General features: G+C 49.8%; 1 protein-coding gene across 2 annotated transcripts; it reads right to left on the reverse strand.

Moving 5' to 3' along the window:
• Positions 1–405: 405 nt before the first annotated feature.
• On the reverse strand, positions 406–15,246 carry CCR6 (C-C motif chemokine receptor 6). Of its 2 annotated transcripts, none has more exons than XM_057739901.1 (3): positions 15,131–15,246; positions 1,652–1,760; positions 406–1,552 (listed from the first exon to the last, which is right to left on the reverse strand). In XM_057739901.1, exons 2-3 carry the CDS (start codon positions 1,658–1,660, stop codon positions 434–436), a joined length of 1,128 nt encoding a protein of 375 aa, XP_057595884.1. In that variant the 5' UTR covers positions 1,661–1,760; positions 15,131–15,246; the 3' UTR covers positions 406–433. The 2 variants fall into 2 exon arrangements, with proteins under 2 accessions (XP_057595884.1, XP_057595885.1); XM_057739902.1 differs by lacking the exon at positions 15,131–15,246 and adding an exon at positions 13,287–13,297.
• Between the last annotated feature and the right edge of the window lie 399 nt (positions 15,247–15,645).

A 15,645-nucleotide genomic window follows, 5' to 3' on the forward strand; every position in this document is an offset into this window, starting at 1 on the left:
GATTACCAACAATAACCATTGCACTGGAAAAAATGTTTAACCTTTTGCCTAAAATGAGTTACGTGAGGGTTTCATTTGTTTTTTCCATGTTGGTTTTTTCAGCCATGGGACGTTTTGCCATGACCAGAAGAGACTGTGGTCTAGGGCTGCTTCATGAATATCCCTGAGAGGGTTCACATTTTATAAGCGAATTGTTTTCATCCAGTGTTTCCCAAAGCCTGTGTTGCGGGAATGCCAGCCTCAGGGACGGGGGCACAGAGCTTCCCCGGGCAAGTGAGTTTCAGGGGTGATGCCCGTCAGCGCCCGCCGGCACCCAGAGCACATGCAGCCCTGATCCTGCAGGAAAGACCCCGCTCGCCTTTGCTTCTTTTCCACATTCTCCGTACATTTTTGTCCTGTCTCTTTAACCTGTGCCGAGCCTGGGCGCAGGGTATCACATGGTGAAGGAGGATGGGTTGTCGTTGTCCACTGTCTCGCTGTTCTGCCGGGAGATGAAGGTGTCCGAGTGCAGCCGGGAGCAGGAGAAGCCCGCCGCCTTCTGCTTCCTCCTCACACACCACAGGTCCTTCATGATCTTCAGAAAGTAGCTTCTAAACTTCTGACCGATGAAGGCGTAGAGCACCGGGTTGAGGCAGCAGTGCAGGAAAGCCAGGACCTCGGTGACGTTCTTGGTGTAGCCCAGCAGCCTCTCGCTGCTGCACGAGCGGTCCGTCCTGCCCAGGTTCACGGCCGTCACAAGAAGCACCATGTTGTGCGGGATCTGGCAAGCCAGAAACACGAGGACCACTGCGATGATCACGCGGATGGCTCTGTGCCTTTTAGAATTCTGAGCTTGAATCAAGGTCTTGACAATAAACATGTAGCAAAATATCATAAACACCAGCGGGATGAAGAAGCCGAAGAGGAGCTGAAGCCCCAGCATCAGCAACTTCCACCGGATGGGCTCGGAGACCGAGTGGTACCTGGGCTCGCAGACGTCGCTGCCTTGCAGCTTGTATTTCTCGTTGAACGTGAAGGTGGAGCTGGAGATGAGGACGGACAGCACCCACACGACCAAACAGATCATTTTGTGGTGCGCCAAGGTTCTGGACCGGAGCCGGAAGGACTTGGTGGCCTGCACGATGGCAATGTAGCGGTCCAGGCTGATACAGGTCAGGAGCAGCATCCCACAGTTAAAGTTGACGGCGTAGATGCCCCGCGTCAGCTTGCACATGGCGTTGCTGAAGATCCACTCGCCGCTGGCGTGGTTGACTGCCCAGAACGGGAGGGTAAGGACAAAGAGTATATCTGCGACAGCCATGTTCAAGAGATAAACGTCTGTCATTGACTTGGCTTTCTTATAGAAAGCAAAGGTGACCACCACCAGAATATTGCCCAGGAGGCCAAAGACACATATGAAGGAGTAAGCGAGTGGCACAAACAGCCCGGAGAAGTTCCTGACCTCCTGCAGGGAACACAGAAAGCTCTCATCGTCCAGCATATAGTCTGAGCTGTTAGGCGACCCAAAATAATCCTCGCTGGCGTCGTAGATGTTGGTGGCGTTCGTGGGTTCCTGGAAAGCGAACAAAGACAGAGTTAGCTATCGTGTGATCTTCAAGGAGCCGTCATTGACCGAAATTATACTCCCAACCAAAATGGAGAAGGTGCTCACCGCCCTCATGGTGGTGCTGGCTCTTGGCAGGAAGTCCAGGCCTGGAGTGGAAGGGGATGGATGTTCAGCTCCTCCGGCTCACAGCGGCGAGGGTAAGAGAGGAGTGAGTCTAAGGAAAGAAAGCAAAGTGCATCCTGGTGAAGCACTCTCAGAGAGCCAGCGGATTAAGGGAATAGAATTCTTTCCGTTTTAACGCCACGCGTGTGCAGCGTGCCGACACAGAAATACTCGTCTAGCACTGCTGTCAGCAGCCTCTCTCGGGGACGGACCAGGTGGTAAGTATTTCAGGACCTCGGGTCACGTCGTCTCCGACACAACTACTCACGTCCGCGGGGCAGCGGGAGAGCAGCTACAGACAACTGCGCAGATGCGCGGGCGGGCCAGTCGTGGCGCCGTGGGCTGTGAGCCACGGACCCCTGAGCTAGAGCACAGAGGAGCGGGGACCAGCAAAGCCACAGATTCCATCTGCAGAAAATCTTCCTGCAAAATTCAGTGTAATCACAGTCCACAAGATCACACCGCACAAAACCTATAGAAGTGCAGATGTTGCTAGGATACTCTCATTTATAGTCCTAGCCTCAAAGCATTGTATATACTAGTAAAGACTGTGTGTGTGTGTATATATATACATGGTTTTATATAAAGCCACAGACACGTCCAGCGTGCACTCTAGCCGACGACCACTCACCCGCTGGAGCAAACACCTCGCAACCCTCAGAAACCCGAGTTCGGGAAGGAAGGCTCAGGCTGGCACGGTGAGGGAGGGCTCTGTGGACAGACCGCTCTGGGCCCTGGGAGGACAGAGTCCCTGCAGGTGACCGCTCTGGACGTAAAGGGCTCCTGAGCATCGGGTGTCTGTGAAACGGCTGCTAGACAACCGTGATGCCGCGTGTGATGTGCTGGGAATGCAGGGGAGGAGACGCAGGGGTCCAGCTCGGGAAATTCACCAGGGGACGAGGACAGGACGGTGCTGGAGCCTCAGCACGGAGGGCTCTGAAATCTGTCATGTGACGCCAGCAGGGCGGGAGGCAGGACCGTGTGCTCCTCCTGTCCTCGCGCCCCCTCCTTCACCTGTACCACTCCTCATCCTGCTACCCAGCCCCACCCCTGGCGAGCCCCCGAGCCTGCAACCCCGATACTCTCGTGCGACATGCACACACTCTCCTCCCTCGGCACCCCCCACCACGTGGCCGAGCAAGGCCAGGAAGAGGGAGAAACAGCAGAAGTGCAGGCCTCAGACGCTCAGACAGGAGGGGAACTTGCCTGTGACCCGTCCAGCTGTGCCCAGTCTGTCCCCACCTACGGAGTCAACACTGACACCTGGAGGAGGCACTTGGTATAACACAGAGGTCACCCTGGAGGGTTCCCTGGACACACTTCTTGTATCATTGGATCCTCCGGTTGTTGTTTCACAATCACAGATCAGGTGGCCCGGACCCACGCCTTCCCCGACACCTGGAGACTGGGTCTCGCTGCCGCTGGTCCCCACTCTGGACACAGGACTGCAGGGAGGCTAGGCTCACCCTGCACTTGGCCGTCACCTGCAGGTGCAGAGTTCTAACGGGCACTTCAGAGCATGCAGAAGACGCTCAACACAGAGCTCCTCTGTTGCAAAAGTATATGAGGAGGTAAGCACAGAGATCAGATTATCAGATTAAGCATATTAATCAAAGCATGACCCCAAGACGTGTGTTTCCAGCCATGACGGATTAGCAGAGACCAAAGGCACCCTGCTGCATTGAACAACAAAAAAGCCTATAACGAGTACTAAGTCACAGTTTTCAGACACTGGGTAACGGACGTCACAGGACTCTGGTCCCTGACAGGAGAAGTGTGAGGTGGGCAGTGGTCTGAGCTCTGCGAAGCCCCCAGCTCTCCTGGGGAGCAGGTCCCAAGTGCAGAGCAGGGGGGTCACCAGAGAGTGGCCTCCTCGCCGAGTTGAGGAGATGGGACCAGCATTCCGGGAGGCATGCGGCTGAGAGAGGAGGCCCTACTCACACACAAATGAGCAGACCTGCAGGGCAGCGTCCTCGAGAGGAAGCAGGAGGCAGACCCCCCCCCCACCCCACCCCAGGCTGGAGCCAGCTCTCCCACGCAGGGCGCGGCCGCAGCAGAAATTCCTTGACGGCCTCCACCACGTTCACCTTTCCTCTTTCAGCCCATCCAGCCGCTCTCTCTCACAGATACCTTTTTTTCTGTTTCTTTTTGCTTAACTATAGATTGAAAACGATTGTTTTCTGGTTAGAATTGTACTGTGCACCTGGTGTTCACTCCTTGAAGAGAACACTCACTAACTACCCCCCGCTTTGTGGGCATTCATTCCGGAAAAACACCGCGGCGCAGTTGCCTCAAGGACCACCAGAGCCCGTCCCCGGACCACCAGAGCCCGTCCCGGGACCGCCTGGCGCCAGCTTTGACGGTGTTGAAACTTCCCTGAAGTGAAGAAGGATCTGCACGCTCACCCTTGTCTGCGGCCCGATTTCCCAGCCTAGACTGTAGGCGCCTTTCCTTCTCTCTCTCAAGGGAGGGCACATCTTGGGCACTGGCCTGCCGTCGCCCCCTTTGCCTGGCAAAGCAATAAGGGCTACTCTTTTCTACTTCACCCAAAGCCGTCTCGGCGTTTCTCTCTGGCACCGGTAAACACAGGGGGATTTCGGCACCAGCACACCCCTGTCGCAGGGCCCTGGGAGCACCCTCAGAACGGTGCCGCCTTGGGGGCAGTGGGGTTAAAATAATCCGACCTACATGCAGCTCTGGACCTGCTGTAACAAAGCCTGAGAGAAAGCCTCACGTGACCCCTGATTCCAATAATACAACTACATTCCACAATAAAGCCCAAAATTATTTAGAGAAATAAAATTCAGCCTTCAACATGTAAAATTCATAATGTCAGGCACCCAAACAAAACCTTCCAGACCACTGTAGACGGAGCGTCTGCACGAGCTGCAGCCGAGCTCCCGGTGTGATGGGGTGTGGACGTGGGCCCCCCCTCCCCCACCCCCGCTCCACCCCGCCCCGCCCCCGCCCCCGCCCCCGCCCCCACCACCGCGATGGGATTCCACTTGAGCACCTGCTTCCCCTCTGGCTGCTCTCCGCCCCCTGGGGACACAGTGCGGAGACTGCAAGCCAGGAAGCAGGCTTTCGTCAGACCGGGATCTGCTGGGGCCTTGACCTTGGATTTCCCAACCCCTAGAACCGTGAGAAATAAAACCTTCGCTGTTTAAGCCACTCAATCTACGGTAATTTGTTATAGCAGCTCAAACGGACTAAGGCGCAGACATTTAAAATAACAGGAAAGTATGACCCATGATCTATACAGAGAAACAGAAAAATGACAGAGATGACAGAATTAGCAGAAAAAGATGTTCTAACAGCTACTGTAAATACACTCCAGGTGATCAAGAAGGTAGAGGAAAGTATAACCGTGAGGAGTGTCGTGAAAGATAAAAAAGACCTAAAGAAAGATCCTGCAGGTGAAATACACATTATGTAAAATGGAAATACACTGACTGGGGGACTTCCCTAGCGATCCAGTGGTTACGAATCCGCACTTCCACTGCAAGGGGGGCAGGTTTGATCCCTGGTCAGGAAACTAAGACCCTGCATGCCTGCGGTGCAGCAAAAATAAATAAATAAATAAATAAATAAATAAGTAAGTAAATAAATAAATAAATAAATATAAATATAAATAAAGGACTTCCCTGGTGGCACAGTGGTTAAGAATCTGCCTGCCAACGCAAGGGACATGAGTTTGATCCCCGGTCCGGAGAGATCCCACATGCTGAGGAGCAACTAAGCCTGTGAGCCACAACTACTGAAGCCTGCACGCGTTAGGGCCTGTATGCCACAACTACTGAGCCTGTGCACCTAGAGCCTGTGCTCTGCAACAAGAGAGGCCACTGCAATGAGAAGCCCAAGCACCAAAACAAAGAGTAGCCCCTGCTCACTGCAACTAGAGAAAGCCCATGTGCAGCAATAAAAATCCAACGCAGCAAAAAACAAAACAAAACAAAAAACAAATTAAAAAGATACACTGATTGGGATTAACATCAGATTGGACACTGCTGATATACACAAATCAACTGTAATTCTATACCCCAGCAACGTTTGGAAATTGAAACTGAAAACACAATTATAATAGCATCAGAAAACATGAAATGAAATACTTATGAATACATTCACCAAAATTTATGCATATCCTGAAAACTACAAAACATTGCTGAGAGAGATTAAATAATCTAAATTAATGGAGAGACTTCGTATTTACGATTAAACAATTCAATATTGTTAAAATGTCAGTTCTCTTCAAATTGATCTACAGTTACAACAAAACCCAAATCAAAATTGTGGCAAAGGTTTTTGTAGAAATTAAGGTAAATGTAAAATTTATTAAGAAATTCAAGGGATTTAGAATAGGCAAAACAACTTTGAAAGAGAGAACAAAATTGTAGGACTCACAATACCTGATTTCAAGACTTACTACGAAGTTACAGTAGTCATGACAGTGTGGTACTGGTAAGAGGACAGATACATACATCAGTGGAACAGAATAGAGACTTATTTTTAACTAAAGTATCAAAGTAATTCAGTAGGAAAAACAGTCTTTTCAGTAAATGGTGTCAGAACAACTGGATATTCATGTATAAAATTTGATCCATACCCCTTACCTCATACCATAGGCAAAAATATAATTCAGAATAGTTTTATAGATCTGCACGTGGGAGCTAAAACCATAAAACATCTAGAAGAAAACATAGGAGAAAATTGTCATGCCCTTGGGAATGAAAGAGATTTCTTATATAAATTGCTCAAAGCATAAACTATTATAAAATTGATAAATTGCAACTGATCAGAATTTAAAACGTCCACTCTTCAAAAGACTTCAGAAAATGAAAAAGATCATTGAATGGGGGAAATGTTGCGAATTTATATCAGATCATTGTGGCAGCATATTCAAAGAATTCTTACACCTCAATGTCCAGAAGACAAACAACTCAAGAAGAATCAGGCAAAGACTTTCAAGTCGATTCACCAAAGAAAATACATAGAAAACACACAGATGTATTTATAAGCACAAGGAAAGGCACTCCATGTCATCAGTTATTAGGAAAATGCAAATTAAAACTGCAATGAGGAGTCAGTTCATGCTCACCAGAGTGGCTAAAATCCAAAAGGCAAACAAGAGTGTGGAAGAAGGTGTGGAGCCTTGCGTCCTCACCGACGTGGTGGGAATGCAACTCAGAGACACACTCTGAGAAGACAAGGCAAGGTCTCTCTTCAGTTACACACACACCACGTGAACCACAAGTGACCCCTGCGTGTTCACCGGGGAGAATGAAAATGAAACACTTGTATTCAAAGGTTTATTCTCAACAGCCCCAGACTGGAAAGAACCCCAGTGCCCATCAGGGAGGAGCAGATATGTAAACTGACCCCATCCACCTACTAGAACACAGCCCGAAGAGGAGACGTGCCTACTGATGACCTCTCCACACGCGTGAACCTCAAAAGCATTCTTCCGGGTAAAGAATTCAAACATCTAAGACCATGTACCGCATTATTCCATTTACATGAAATTCTAGAAAAAGCGAAACAAAAGTGGCAGAAACCAAGTCAGTGGTGGGGGATGGGAAGAAGAGATCGGCGGGAGCCAAGCTCTGGGACCTTTTTGTGGTGATGGAGATGGTTCTCTGTCAGGGTGACTGTTGTCAGAATCCACTCAAGGGTGTGCGTCAAATTGGTGATATCTATTGTTATAAATTATGCCTCAAAAAACTAATAAAAATAACCGTGCACAGTTCCACACAAATGCGCTGACGCAGGGCACCGGGCCTCACTGGGGACCGAGCAGGTTATGGAAGGTTTGTGGGAAGAAGACGGTCGAGGACTCCGGAAGGAGGAAAAGGTGCAGACTGAGGGATGGGGTACAGGTGCACGCGCAGGGGGCTGGAAGCAGAGCAGGAGGGGACACCATGGGAGCGGGGTCAAAGGGCTGCTGTGGAGACTGCACTGCTGGGGAGCCTTGAGGGCACCGAGCCCAGACGGAGGCCAGACCTGGGGCGTCGACTGGGTACTGGGTGAGACGCAGTGGCGTGGGGGTCAGGCCTTCATACCATATGGATGTGGGGTGTCCAACGGTGGGAGTGGCAGCCCTGTTAAAATGCGGTAAGGAATGACGCAGCAGGCTGGGCCCAGCTGGAACGCCACTTAGGGAAGACATTTCTTAACCACACTGTGACAGATAATGTTTTCTGAACTCAGTTCAACAAATGTTTATGAATGTCTACCAAGCAGAGACACTGAAGATGCAAAGATGCATTGAACCAAAGCTCCAGCTTCAAGAAGCTGTCGGGTAAACACATCATTATGAAGCTGTGCAATCCTAGCAATGATAGCGGGGTATGCAGAAAAACAAGGGGGTCCTTCTCAGGGAAGGGAAGGCCAGGCGCAGGACAGGCTTTGCCGTGAATGTCGGCAGGAGGGTCTCCGCTGGTGCCGTGGGAAACCAGATGTTCCGGCCATGTCGGGGGCGGTGCTCTAAGCAGAGACTTTAGATGTTTGGTCTGAATTTCATCCATTCCTGAGACTAATTTTAATTTCCTTTGATTTACTCTTATTTCTGGTTAGGATGGCAGAATACATCACAGTAACCCAAATTTGTAAATTCCATGTCTTTCGGGGCTAGTGTTACGTGCCTGTTGTGTATGTACAAATCTGGATGGTGAAAATGTGAAGCTGTTGTGGTTAAGAATCAGTGTTCTCAAAAAAGATTGCTAACAGGGTGACGTGTATCCCAGGCGCTTGCAGTAACTGGAAGTGATTCACCCTGCCCCAGACCACCATTTTCATTACAAAAACCATGTGAGTTGTTCAGAAGAAATTGTGCTGGTGACAGATTAGCAACAGGGTCACTGCAGCATGCACAGAGCCTTTTTTTCTCAAGTAAATTACCTCAAATTTTGAGGTAGCAATAGTCAGCTTTTTGGAGAAAGAATCTGCGGACTTTCTGTTATGAAAACGTGACATTAAAACATGTAAAAATAGCGATTTCTGTACCTTCTCTAATGAAGTAAGAGTAACATATGTGTGGTCATTTGTATGGCGGCAAGAAAAACTAAAACAATGCTCAGTAAATGTAGGCTGTTAAAAGTAACTGATGTTTAATTTTGAGGCCAAGTTATTGTAAGGTTTAGAATGAGGTACGTGGTAGTTTCATCAAGGCTACACTGCTCAGACTTACACAGTAATTTTGAGTTGAGCTACGGGAAAAAAAAAAGGCCGGCTGGAATCAGTTGAAGCCAAGCGGCCATGGTGGTGAAGGTAGACCCCCCGCCCGCCCCCTGTGTGTCAGAACTGGAGATGCTCCACCTGCGAAGATGGAGCTCCAGGTAGGAGGGAGATCAGCAGCCGCCAGCAAGGGGGCATTTGGAAGAGGGTCCAGGCTCACACCTCCCCCCAAAGGGGAAGAGTGTGCCCACTGAGTGCAGAGGGTATCAGCAGAGCTGACGGAACGCTGTGAAGACTGTCTGAACCATTCAGTAAGGACGGCTCGGGCTTCCTTGGGGCGCGGCAAACTCTCTGTCATGCACGGGGCAAGTCCTCACGGGACACGGGTGGGTGTGAGGTGGGTCAGCCCTGCTCAATCCGCGTCTCTGCCGATGAGCTCTTCGAAGAGGAAACGGTTGAAGCAGGTGCAGCTCTGCCTTCCAGCCGGAGACCCCGCAGGACTAACCTTGGCCGGCCTCCTTGGAACCACACTAAGCTCATCTGCTAGCGGAGTCCCCGACTGAGAAGCCTGGAGGCAGACGACCCCCGTGTGCCGGATGTGTCACCGCAGGTAAACCTGGAGTGGAGCGGGCACTGGAGCCCGTGCATGGGCGGGTGCGGGGCGTGGGAAAAGGCAGCTTCGAGCTGTGCTGTGCGCGGGGGTGGAAAAAGCGGAGCCCTGAGAACGGTGTTTTCACAGGTACCGCTCATAACACTTCATACTGATCTGAAACCAAACCCTGCATTCGGTGAGCGGGGTCTGATGGTTCAGGACCCCTCCAGCAAGGGACGTCGCCCTGTGCTTATGCCTGCCTCGGTCTTTTGAGCCATCAGTGCAGTTAGGGGGCAGGTTAGCTCCAGAGTCCTGGGCCTGTCTGCCGTGGCCATTCACCCGCCCCCTCCTCACCATCTCCAGGGGACTCTGCTGCACGTGTGGGGTGTGTGTGTGTGTGTGTGTGTGCGCGCGCGTGTGTGAGAACTGCGGCTTTGTCAGGAATTCCAGCATCCAGCAACTTAGCTTGTTGGAATTTAGATCCGCATTTAGACGTGAGTTCCTGGGAGATGCTCTGGGTACAGAGACCAGCGGGAGAGCGGGGAGAGGAAGAGCAGGGGGAAGATTGCTCTGGGGCTGAATCATCCGGGGAGACGCTACCTCCTGCATCCTCCTCTTGGATATTTATCCCAAAGGCTCTTCGGAGCCCTGCTGGGTAACCACCACTTCCCAACCTGCTCACCCACGGAACCTGTAGGGTCAGTGTTCTCTGGAAAACACTTTGGAAAGAGCTGGCCTAGAGGAGCTGTCCCTCCCTTCCTTCCTTCCAAGACGAGTATAAATGCCAGGTGCACATGCGGCCCGGCCGGCAGCTCCGGGCTCTGTCCAGCGCGGGCACTGCCTGTCGGGGCCAGCGTGGAGAGAGATGTCACCGAGGCAAACGATCCCGTCTTTAGGCAGCAAGCCGGCCTCCACGCCCGCCTCCAACCAGGCGTGTACCCACCACTCAGAAACTGCAGGAAAGGAAAAGTGCACAGGCCTCGCACTAACTCCTGAGGGTTTCTTTCTTGTCGCAGACATACTTAGAAATCATCTGTTATTCAAAGGTATGTCTTTGAATGGCTTTCCCTCCTTTTTTAGAGACACATAGTGAAACTCTGCATGACTTTTGCACTTAAGATTTCAAACTACAAATATATTACCCTTTTAAATGAAAAGTAAATGTGCTGGACTTCCCTGGTGGTGCAGTGCTTAAGAATTCACCTGCCAATGCAGGGGACACAGATTCGATCCCTGGGCCAGGAAGATCCCACATGCCATGGAGCAACTGAGCCCGTGTGCCACAATTACTAAGCCTGCACTGTACAGCTTTCGAGACGCGACTACTGAGCCCATGTGCCACAACTACCGAAGCCCACACGCCTAGAGCCCGTGCTCCGCAGCAAGAGAAGCCACGGCAATGAGCAGCCCACACACCACAAAGAAGAGTAGCCCCAGCTCCCCGCAACTAGAGAAAGCCCATGCATAGCAACAAAGACCCAATGCAGCCAATGAATAAATAAATAAATAAAAATTTTTTGAAAATAGTAAAGGTGCTAAAATCCCAAGATTAAATAAATGTAGGCACATGGTGGGAGCGTCTGCCTCTCAGTTGTCACTTTTCAAAGATTTTGTTACCACCCATGAAAAGAAAGTGTTACTTCAAGGAAAACACAATGTAACTTAGTTAGATTAACATTTTTAAGATAGTATTTTAAGTGCTAATTTACATTTTTTTTTTGCAATTAAACAATGTGGCTTCCTACATTTTCATTAGGTACAATATGCAAAAGAGGGTATCTCAGAAACTAACAGCTAATTGACTACTTCATTCAAAAATGAAAAGAATGCCTAACAATATGTGTCTTGAAAATCAGAACAGCCCCGCAAGCTGGAGGCCTCACAGCCCACCCCAGACAGTGCCCCTTCTCCCCACACAGCTTCTCTCAAACCCACCAGAGGCTGCCCCCAGGGCCTCCACTTCACAGAAGACACTTCTCTGGACTTTGCAGAGGACCAGAGACAGGTAGGAAAGAGTCTAGGTCGCCAGCAGCCAGCGTCTTAGCTGGTGTCAGTGGACCAAGGAGAGCCTCTGTCAATTACCGGGCTGCTCTCCGCTGGGACCAGGAGTGGGTGACAGCAAAAGGGAAGTAAGGTCCCCGAGAGAAGAGAGGAGGTGGCTGAAAAAGCAGAAGGGGGCGGGTGACAGACCAACTCCAACTTTTCGTCCATTTGGCCAAGGGCAGAATCCACCCACGAAAGTTAAATGCAGGGAAAACATTAATATATTTATCAAAATATTCTCATCAAGGAAAACTTCAATTTTTGATTTCAACAAATTTAGTAACAAGTTTAACTGTTAAAATTAAAGCAGAAGATTTTAAATCTGTGCTTATTTTTCATCAGTGGTAATGGCCCACGAGACAAGAAACAGGAACTAAATGTGTGTGTGTACGTGTGCGTGCATGTTGAGTATACATATGTACATGTATGTACGTGTGTGTGAATGTGTATGCTTGTTGAGTGCATGAGGATGGGTGCGCAGGCTTTAAATTAAGTTCTAATTACACACTAGGCTTTACATCTCATACCTCGTTTAGCCTCACAAAAACCCTTTAAGGTAGACTTATCCTCAGTTTATAGATAGGAAGACTGCAGGTCCTCCAGGGCTGTGAGTCTCTTACTCACCGTTCTGCTTCACCTTGTCTCCAGCAGGTCTTACTGAAGGGCTATAAGAGTCCCACAAGATCTTAGATAATATGTTTATTTTAAAACGTTATGGATAGCAGAATCTCACACACTACAAAGGTAGGTATTCAATAAATGCAGGTTCTCTTAATTCATTTGAATCACGGGCACAGTGTGTTTTGTCCTTTTTTAGATGAACTGCGGCGGAGCTGAAACTCTCGTCTGGCTTCCTTCTGCTTTTGAATAAAAGCGGTTAAGAAAGAAGCCGGGGGGTTTTTTCCAGTAGTCGGTGTATAGGTTTGTACTTTTTTTTTCTTTAGGTTCCTTTTGCTTCTTTAAAAGCTCGCTTTTACATTTTCTTTTTCATTTACAGAAATTATATCTCATGTCTCTAATCATTTCCAGAATTAGTGATAAATTAATTCAAACCATGCATATGTTTCTTTACAGTATAATCTCCACAATATCCACTTTGTGCAACTCCATAGGCTTTGTAGGGAATCTACGGCAGCCTCTTTTAAAGACCACTGTGCATTCATTTATGGTCTTGAGACACTAACTCCACAATCACTGCGGCATTTGCAGCCATTATTAGGGCTTTTTCTGTATTGCGTTGAGTCTCATAAAAATTTCCACCCAATTTCTTTTAAATGATTGCCTGACAAGCTCCTTCCCAATCAATCTCCAGCCATTCGAGATACTCACTTGTTACCTTTCAGTGCATAAATCACCTTTGGCATCGTCTCCGAAACATTTTTTAGCCCAGGGCTTAGGTTTTCAAACTCTTCGTATACTTATTTTAATAAAGAATTGCATTTCTCTCCAGACCTATGCCCCGTGGACTTTTACCCTGTGAAGCAGTGCCTGAACCATCACCCAAGCTCCAGCGTGAGGCAAACAGAATGAAATCACTTACTGTACGTTTAGAGGGAAAGCGAGCTTCTCGAACACACAGTACCATTCCTAACACTGTAAGGACACTGTACGTGTGAAAGTGAGCATGTTTCATTGAGTGGAAACACAGACAACATGCCCGCATTCTGGAATTCTTAAGAGTAAAGCAGTTCCATTTCTAATACTCCTTAGAAGCGGGTATCAGAGAAGAAAAGACATTTTTGAAAGGAGTCAAGGGGGCTTAGCAGGGCTCACCTTGAGAAACGCCGTGATCCAAAGTGCACCGTTTGGTAACGCACCCCTCACGATGCCCCAGGAACTCACATCACCAGTGCAACTCTGAACCAGATGCACTTTCTAATGGTCATTAAGAAAAAAGCAGTGAGAGACCAGAATTAACCAAAAGCAAATAGCTGAATTACCACTTCCTATGTAAAAGGAACGCCTATTTGCCCAAATACATATGGTTAACCATTTATATCCTGTAGGTTATAAAACAATCATATGACACCCTGGAGCCCGTGGTGAAGCTGCTGAGAAGGGAGGGACCTGCGGTGTTATGCCCCAGAGGGACGACTCCGAGGGGCTTCTCAAGGTGTGGCAATGAGTTTGTGCTCAGACACTCACTCCTTCTCCTGGTCAGTTACCTCTGGGAGCAAGGGCACTTTATTGGCTGCCCGGAAAGATCTAGAAGTATTTAGAAAAGGCCACGTGAGCATCGCGGTCAGTGATGCAGCCTCTGGAGTCCCCCTGCCTGGGTTCACCCCCGGAGCTGCGCACCACAGGGAGGGCCTGACCCTCTGCACCCCTCATCGCCTCCTCTGTACAATTCAGACCATGACGGGGCAGCCTCAGAGTGTCACGTGGGGCAGCAGCCCCAGGTCACGTGACGCACGTAGGACCGTGCCCGGAGTAGGGCAGCTGCTCAATAAACACTAGGTTCAGGGGGATAAAAATACAGTATGATTGTATCATTTGGGATCAGAAACACCACTGTGGTGATGGACGTTCACCAGACTTACAGTTCATTCCACAGCACGTGCGAATATCCAGTCACTGTGTTGTACACCTGAGACAAACATAACGTCACATGTCGGCTCAAAAAGAGAAAAGCATGAGGCACTAAACAGCTGGGACGTGATCTTTACGAGATGGCGGGTGACAGACCTGACGAGTGCCCTGTCAATAGATATAGACACTGATGGGAGGAGTAGCCATCGATGAGTCACATGGGGAGCTCATTTTTGAGTGCAAGTGGTTAGAAAAACAACAAAAGAATAAAGGAAGGACTTCCCAGGTGGCGCAGTGGTTAGGAATCCGCCTGTGAATGCAGGGGACATGGGTTTGATCCCTGGCCCAGGAAGATCCCACATGCCTCCAAGCGACAAAGCCCACGAGCCACAACTACTGAGCCCGTGTGCCACAACTATTGAAGCCCGCGCACCTAGAGCCCGTGCTCCACAACAAGAGAAGCCACCGCACTGAGAAGCCCGCACACCACAACGAAGGGTAGCCCCCACTCGCCACAACCAGAGAAAGCCCGCGCACAGCAGTGAAGACCCAAAGCACCCAAAATAAAAATAAAGTTAATTAATTAATTAATTAATTAATTTTAAAAAGAATAAAGGAAAAAGAATTCTGGAATCAGAAAAGTGTTCACCATCATGTAGTGTTTTGTTGCGTTTCAGGTCTCAGGAAATAGTTTTATAAAAAGGTTTATAGCACAGTTTTATAGCAAAGATCAATAAAAAGCAAGACCAGGCTGACTGACACGTCCCCGCCTCCACACCCGCTGCTTCCTTTCTCTTGCTGAGCTGACCAAGCTGCCCACAGCCTGCCCGCCCTCTGCTGTGTCTTGACGAAGTGTCAGGGGCCTCTCCTTCCAGCAGACCCCAGAAGCCGGCTGTGCCCAGGCCTGGGCGGCACTGAAACACGGACCTGCCCCCTTGTCAGCCTGTCTCAGAATTGTCAGAGCACAGCGGGACCCCCTTCCGGCCACCGCAGGACACTTCCATGCAGAGTTTCCCTCAGGCCTGTCTCCTTCCCCGACCCTATAGAAGAAAAGCCTTTTGCTCTTTGACCTTGAGATGCTTGCAGACCTGTGGTCCCGGGACCCCACTGTTGCAGTAGTCCCGTCCGACATTCTCTCCTTGCCAAGTCCTGACTTGTTTTCCTCCTCAGGGGGCTTACGCTTCCCCATGGACATGAGTGTCCTGTCCCCTCCGTGTGACATCCTTCTGGGTCCCTGAACTGGACTGCTGATCCCTGGATGGAGAGGAAGGACGCTTCCCTCTGCCGCCCGTCACATCCCCTGCTCCTCCCCTCCCCGCCCCCACCACCAAGGTCCTGCTTCTTGCTGTGGGCGGAAGCTGCTGGAAGGGCTGCCTTCCTGGCCAGGCTCCTGATAGAGGAAGAAACGGGCCACCTCGGGATCTGGGGACACGGGTGTCACGCACACACCTTTTCTGCCCGTTCCCTCTGACATCCCCTTTGATGGTCTTATTGAGCAAGAAGGTGGGAAGGTAAACCCTCTCGTAGCTCGTTATGGCCCTGGACCTGGCCTGCCTAAAACAAGAGAAACAGGTTTGACTCTGCTGAGGACCGAGAAGGAACC

Source organism: Hippopotamus amphibius, chromosome 6 (genome assembly GCF_030028045.1).
Source record: "Hippopotamus amphibius kiboko isolate mHipAmp2 chromosome 6, mHipAmp2.hap2, whole genome shotgun sequence".
In the NCBI taxonomy this organism is placed as follows: Eukaryota; Metazoa; Chordata; class Mammalia; order Artiodactyla; family Hippopotamidae; genus Hippopotamus; species Hippopotamus amphibius.